This window comes from Psammomys obesus, unplaced genomic scaffold (genome assembly GCF_907164565.1).
Source record: "Psammomys obesus unplaced genomic scaffold, mPsaObe1.curated_primary_1811, whole genome shotgun sequence".
Lineage (NCBI taxonomy): Eukaryota > Metazoa > Chordata > Mammalia > Rodentia > Muridae > Psammomys > Psammomys obesus.
In genome coordinates this window covers 22,487,592-22,494,044 of record NW_026590062.1, presented here as the reverse complement: position 1 = coordinate 22,494,044, position 6,453 = coordinate 22,487,592, and the positions used below count along the sequence as shown (strand labels likewise).

The 6,453-nt window shown below is 57.8% G+C and overlaps 1 protein-coding gene across 1 annotated transcript in view; it reads left to right on the top strand.

The window, feature by feature from the left end:
• Positions 1-5,892, top strand: part of Srrm3 (serine/arginine repetitive matrix 3) — a 63,639-nt gene extending 57,747 nt beyond the window's left edge. Inside the window, exons 13-16 of the mRNA XM_055606043.1 lie at positions 32-178; positions 500-724; positions 841-978; positions 3,467-5,892. Of these exons, the coding sequence (XP_055462018.1) occupies positions 32-178; positions 500-724; positions 841-978; positions 3,467-3,695 (739 nt within the window). The 3' untranslated portion in view covers positions 3,696-5,892. The remainder of the gene's footprint in view (positions 1-31; positions 179-499; positions 725-840; positions 979-3,466) is intronic.
• Positions 5,893-6,453: the final 561 nt, after the last annotated feature.

Here is a 6,453-nt window from a genome sequence, read left to right as displayed (position 1 = left end):
CGCGGTCCTCGGCCAACGCGCCCCGCCGCAGGGGCCGCCGGCGCGCGAAGCCCGCGCCGCCCCGGGGCTCGTCCCGCTCGCTCAGCGCCGCGCACTCCAGCAGCGAGTCGGGCGGCGGCACCCCAGGCCCCGGACCCGAGCCCGGCACCGAGCGAGGCCACGGCGGGCACGGCAAGCGGTGAGCCCCGCTGCGGGCACGGGCGTACCCTTCCCGGACCGCCCCAGGGGGACCCCTCACTGACGCCCCGGGGGGACCCTTCACTGCCCCCCACAAACAGCCCCTTACCGATGCCTCCGCACGGGGCCCCTCTCAGCGTTCCAGCGGAGCCCCCGCTGGTTCATCACCCCACGTGGACCCTAATTCGTCCTCGGCCGGCCTGTCTCCTCCAGGCTGAGCTCAGGGACCCCTCCTGCCCCCCCCCAGCTCTGCTCCCCCCAGCCTGTGCCCCTCCCCCGCCCTCGGCTCACCCCGAGCCCTGACCCGCGCTCCCTCCTGCAGGGCGAAGGAGCGACCCCCGCGCGCGCGCCCCGCCAGCACCTCGCCATCCCCGGGCGCGCACGGCCGGCGGGGCGGCCCGGAGGGGAACAGCTCCTCGCGCAGCCCCGGCCCGCACCCCGGGTCCTGGAGCTCCAGCCGCTCGCCCTCCAAATCCCGCTCTCGCTCCCCCGACAAAAGAGCCCGCAGCCCCAGCCTCTCTCCGTCGCCCAAGAAACCCGTCGGCCGGTGAGTGTCCCGGGGTCCCCACGGGGGTCGGGCGGCGGGAAGGAAGGGGCGGTTGGACGCAGGCCCGACCTTGGGGCGCCGAGGGCGGGGATCGCTCATACGAGCGGGTCCCGCAGGGACAAGGACAGCGAAGGCCGCGTGAGGCATGCCGAGGCGGAGGCCGCCCGCACCCGGCGCCGCTCCCGCAGCTACTCCCCGATCCGAAAGCGGCGCCGAGACTCGCCCAGCTTCATGGAGCCGAGACGCATCACCAGGTACAGAGGGGACTGGGGGGCGAGGCGGGACCAGAGCTGCCGGCTCTCGCTGGTGGCCAGGGATGTCAGGGAGTCGCGGTTCACACAACTGGGGTCCTTCTAGAATGGACCCATTCTGATCCTGGGGGAAAGGGAGGGTTTTGCCAAGGCCCCCGCTAAAGGAGGGATGGATTGGGTGAAGAGGAACTGGGGGGGGGGGGGTCATCGAAGAGTTGGGAAGAGATGAGGGTAGCAGAGTGAAGACGAAGGCGATCCTGGGCGGGAGAAGGTGCAATGCACCCGAGCTGGTCTGTGCTTTGGCCAGCCACAGGCATGGAGTTCAGCTCTGGGAGATGCCATTCACCCACCTGGAGCTCCTCCTTCCCTCGTCGTGTCTGCCACACCCTCAGTGACCTGAACTTCTCTCCTTCATCTCAAGGAACACCCTGCAGCGTGGCCTGTGGCCAGCCTGGGGGCCGTGTGGACCGGCCTCCACAGGCAGCCTAAACGATGCCCATGTGAGCTAGTCTGGTGGTGGTCAGCTTTCCCGTCTCCTTTTCTCACTAACCTCTCAGCACCCTGGGGAATCGGGGGAGGGGCAGAGCATCCAAGTCTGCCTGAGGGGCAGCTGTCTGAGGAACCCCATGCAGAATAAGGTGTGGCTGATTTGATGCAAGACTAGAGGGGTCTGCAGATGAAATCATCCAAAAGCTGGGACTGTTGGCTCAGGCCTCTCATCCCAACTTCTAGGTAGACTGAAGGAGAGGGCGTGGAAGTTTCAAGGCCAGCCTAGCAAGACCTTGCCTCAAAATAAAAACACCGGTAGAATGTTTGTCTAGAATCCCCCAGTGAGGGGCTGGGGGTGTGGCTCAGTAGTAGAGCCCCTGCCTAGAATTCCCCAGTGAGGGACTGAGATATGGCTCAGTGGTAGAGCTCCTGCCTAGAATTCCCCAGTAAGGGGCTGAGATATGGCTCAGTGGGAGAGCACCTGCCTAGAATTCCCCAGTGAGGGGCTGAGATGTGGCTCAGTGGAAGAGCACATGCATAGAATGATCTGGTGAGTAACTGGAGACCTGGCTACATGGTCAGCATCTGCTTACTATGTGTGAGGGTCTAGATTCAATCCCTAGTACCAACAAATTAAAAACATCGCCCTGGAGCCCAGGATTATGAATAGATTGCCACTGGCAGAGTTCTGAGTCCCATATTGTCCTGCAAAGTCACCTGGGAGAGACTGTTGTGTCTCTTTGAACCTCAGTGGCCAGATGTGTATAATTAACTGAAATCCATAAGAATCTTATCTTTAACTCCAACACACTCTTGATTCTCAAATTAGTTTTCTTTAGGCCAGTGGTTCTCAACCTTTGTAACCCTCCAACCCTTTAATACAGTTCCTCATGGCGTGGTGATCCCCAACCATAAAATTATTTTGTTGCTACTTCGTAACTACTATTTTGCTAGTGTTTTGAATCATAATGTAAACATCTGATATGCAGGATATCTGATCTGTGGCCTCTGTGAAAGGGTCTTCTGACCCCCAAAGGGGTTACAACCCACAGGTTGTGAACTATTGCATTAGTTCTTGATAATCTGGGTCTCCAAGAATGCAATATGGCCTCCTCCTTTACTCAGAGTTAAAGACCAGACCACACCCTAGAGATAGCTCCCCACCTCAGACACATTACACACCCCAGGTATACACTGAGGGTCCCAAAATGGCCAGAATCTCACATCTTCCACCAGGCACCCACCTCAGCCCCTCTGTCCCCCGGCTGCCTCCTCCTCCCACTAATGCACACCTGTTTTTCTTCCTCAGAATTAACCTTGTGACGGGGCATTATAACCCCCTTAACCACGTTCTTTTCTTTTCTCTGGGTCATAGCCTCCTGACTTCAAACTAACTCCGGGCCAGCGGGAGGTAGCTGAGTAACCAGTGGGGGTAGAGTGGGAGAGAGGACTAAGCTGAAACAGACAGCAGTGGCCAGGGGTCTCCTTCTTATTCCCTTTGAGTAGCCTTAAAAATAAAATTTCAGCCTGGTCTACAGAGTGAGTTCCAGGGCAGCTTGGGATACACAGAGAAACCTTGCCTCAATAAATAAACAAAACAAAACAAAAACAAAAACAACCCCCTAGCCAGGCGTGGTAGTACACACCTTTAACCCTAGCACTCAGGCAGAGACAGATCTCTGAGTTCGCAGCCAGCTTAATATACAAATAGAGTTCCAGGACAGCCAGGGCTACACAGAGAAACCCTGTCTTGGAGTAGGGTTGGGTGGGGCAGGCAGAGAATTTGGGCTTTTTTGCCCTGCAGGCAGACAAGGAAGAACAAAAAACAAAACAAGATTTTGTCAAAGGACACAGAAGTGGGGATGTCCCTGAGCTAAGACTGGGGAAACTTAGGCAGGAGGCCCCTGCCACTGCTGGGATGGGGCCTGAGACCTGAGTGAGAGCCCCATGGGCAGAGCTGGGGGCTCCGGGTGAGCTAGGATCTATTTTTTCTCTCCTACAGTGCCCGAAAGCGTCCCATCCCCTACTACCGGCCCAGCCCCTCCTCCTCCTCCAGCTGCTTGAGCAGTGACTACTCAAGCCGGAGCCACAGCAGGAGCCCAAGCCCGGGCCACAGCCACGGGAGCTACAGCAGCCGCAGCCATGAGACTCGCAGCCGCTCCTGCAGCGCCTCCAGGAGCCGCAGTCCCAGCTACCACAGCCGGAGCAGCTCTGAGAGTGGGGGCTTCTAAGCCTGGACGGACCCAGCTGGGGTTGGAAGGCCCTGGCATAAGGAGGGCTGGGGCCCTGAGACCTGGGGAGGAGGGGTCTGTACCCCATACTGCTACACAGGTCATGGGTGGGGGGACGGCGCGTGGGCAGGTGGGCTAGGGTAGAGCTTCTCCTAGGGTAGGTGTCCCACCTACAAGGAGGAATCAAATTGCCCTGTCCCTAAAGTGTGCCCACTCCCACGCCCTGCCCACTCACCTTGTCCAGGAAACAAAGAGCCTTTGCGAACACAGGGACCAGGTCACCATGCCCTTCTTCTGCTTGAGGCCAGCTCACCAGCCTGGGGCCCAAGAGTCCACTATTGGCTGTCACCTCACTTGAGCTCAGTGGACCCCTGCACAGCTTGGAAGGTGCCAGGCCTGGGACCTTCCCCTCCTCTTTCTCTGTCTCCCACTGGGCGGATCTGAAACTGGTAGGGCAAGCCAGATCTAAGAGGGAAGGAAGGACCTAACTCCTGGTGCATTGCCAGGCAGGATGAGAGGTTCACACTTGGCCTCATCTCTCTTCATTGCCCTCACATCAAGGCTACACCATCCAGGCCTTCATCAGCACAAGAGGCAGCAAACACCACACCTGTGTCTAACCTGAAGTCAGAGGGGGGATTCAGGGACTGGGGATGTGGCTCAGTTGGTAGAGTGCTTGCCTAGCATGCATGAAGCCCTGGGTTCCATCCCAAACACAGCATAACACAGCATGCTGGTGCACGCCTGGAATCCCAGCACTCTGGAGGTAGAGGCAGGAGGACCAGGAGTTCAAGGTCATCTGAGGCTACATGGTGAGTTTGAATCCAGCCTGGGATACAGGAGACCCTGTCTCAAAAGTAAGAGAGAGAGACTGGGGATTCAGGTCAGACGATAAAAAGGAACACGGGTAGAAAACGGAGGAATTTCTTTTTTTTTTTTTTTTTTTTTTTTTTTTTAGCATGGGCCCAAACAGTGCAGTCAGATGACCAAGCAGGTCAGAGGATACTGGGAGACAGATACCAGCTGCTGTCGGGGTCATGGGCCAAATGATATGATAACTCATGGTCATGAGCATAGGCTAACATGCAGTGCACCTCAGAGCCTGCCCAAGGGAGACCTTGCTACCAGGCTTTGATGGGGCAGGCTTGGTCAAGGCTTTCAGGCCGGGGTGGCAGGTTCCAGCCAAAGCTCTCAGCCTGGAGCATGACGGGGAAACGGTGGTCCCCCTCCAGCCCTCTTCTGCGGCACCCAGCCCCACCCCTCCACCCCGCTGGGGCCCTCAGGGATCTCAAAGTCTTCCTTGGCCCGATAGGGCAGATGCCCTGGGCTCTGGTGGGGGAGGAGTCTGGGGTCTGATCCGGGTTCCCACCCTCTCTGTTTCCCCTTCCCTCTTTCTCCGCAGTGCGGGAAAACAAATGGAGTGTAATAAATACACTAGGTGCCCAGGAGACAGGCTGAGACTGGGCTCTGTGACTGCCACCATTGGGGAAGAGGACTGGGGTCCTTCCCTTGGGGGACTGAGTGAGGTTCACATTCCTCCTGAAGTGAGATGAGGTAGCATCAAGGAACCAGGTCCCATCATGTCCAGCCTCCTGCCTCTGAGCAAGAGACGGCATAGCCTTCTGAACCTCAAATGGGGAGGAAGATGGAACCAAGGGGACTTCCTTCCAGCCTGGAGGCCCGGTGACCTGTTTGTTAAAATGTACTGTGTGTGATGGTGGCGTGGCAGTGCATGCCTTCAAACCCAGCACTCAGCAGGCAGAGGCACTCCACCTCTGAGTTCAAGGCCAGCCTGGTCTGCAGAGTGAGTTCCAGGACAGCCAGGATTCTGTCACACAGAGAAAGCCTGTCTTGAACCCTCTCCCCCTACACTGATCGGGTGGCGTGTGCAAAATGTGAGGCAGTGCATTTGCCTGCATGCATGTGGAAGTCGGAGGGCAACCACCCTCCGAGTCAACGCCCTCTCCACCTTTACGGCAGCCAGCGCCAGCCACCAGGCTTCTGAGACAAGTGCCTTCCCAGGTGCGCCATCCTGCTAGCCCATGTTTGTTTATTTGACACAGAGTGATCCTGACCAGCCTGGTAGACCAGACTAGACTGGAACTCTTTGTAATCATCTGCCTCTGGCTCCCGATTTCTGGGACTCCAGTCACAGACCACCATGCCCTATAGGGCTTTTTCCTCCTATTCCTCTTCTTCCTGTTTCTCTTTTCTTTGTCTCAAACGTAGTGTGTTGAGCATCCCTGTGTCGGTGTGAGACGAAGGCCAACGCTGTGTCTTTCCTGTTTAAGCTTTTCTACCCTAATCTGAGTCAAGGTCTCTCGAGGACTCTGCAGCCCACATGGCTAGACCGACTGGCCATGGAGCGCCCAGCACCCTCCTGCGTCTGCTTGCCCACCCACACCCCCAGCACTGGTGTTGCAGATACCTGGCTTTTACATGACCCGAACTCAGGACCTCAGCAGGCACTTTACCAATGGAGCTGACTTCCCAGACTGTACCCGGGTGTGGAGTCAAGCATTTGGGAACCGTGGGGGAGTGGAGAGCCTGCTTCTTGGCAGAACAGCCTTGCCCACACTTGCCAGGGAGGTCTTGCTGCGTCTCAGACACTGAAGGGTTTCAAGGACCCCTAATCAAGAACATTGGTCCAGCTAGGTGAGGGGTGCAGGCCTACAGTCCCTGCTCTCCGAAGGCAAGGACAGGAGCAGTGAGGGTGGGAAGCCAATTTGGGGGTTATGTGGCAAGGCTACCTTTTAAA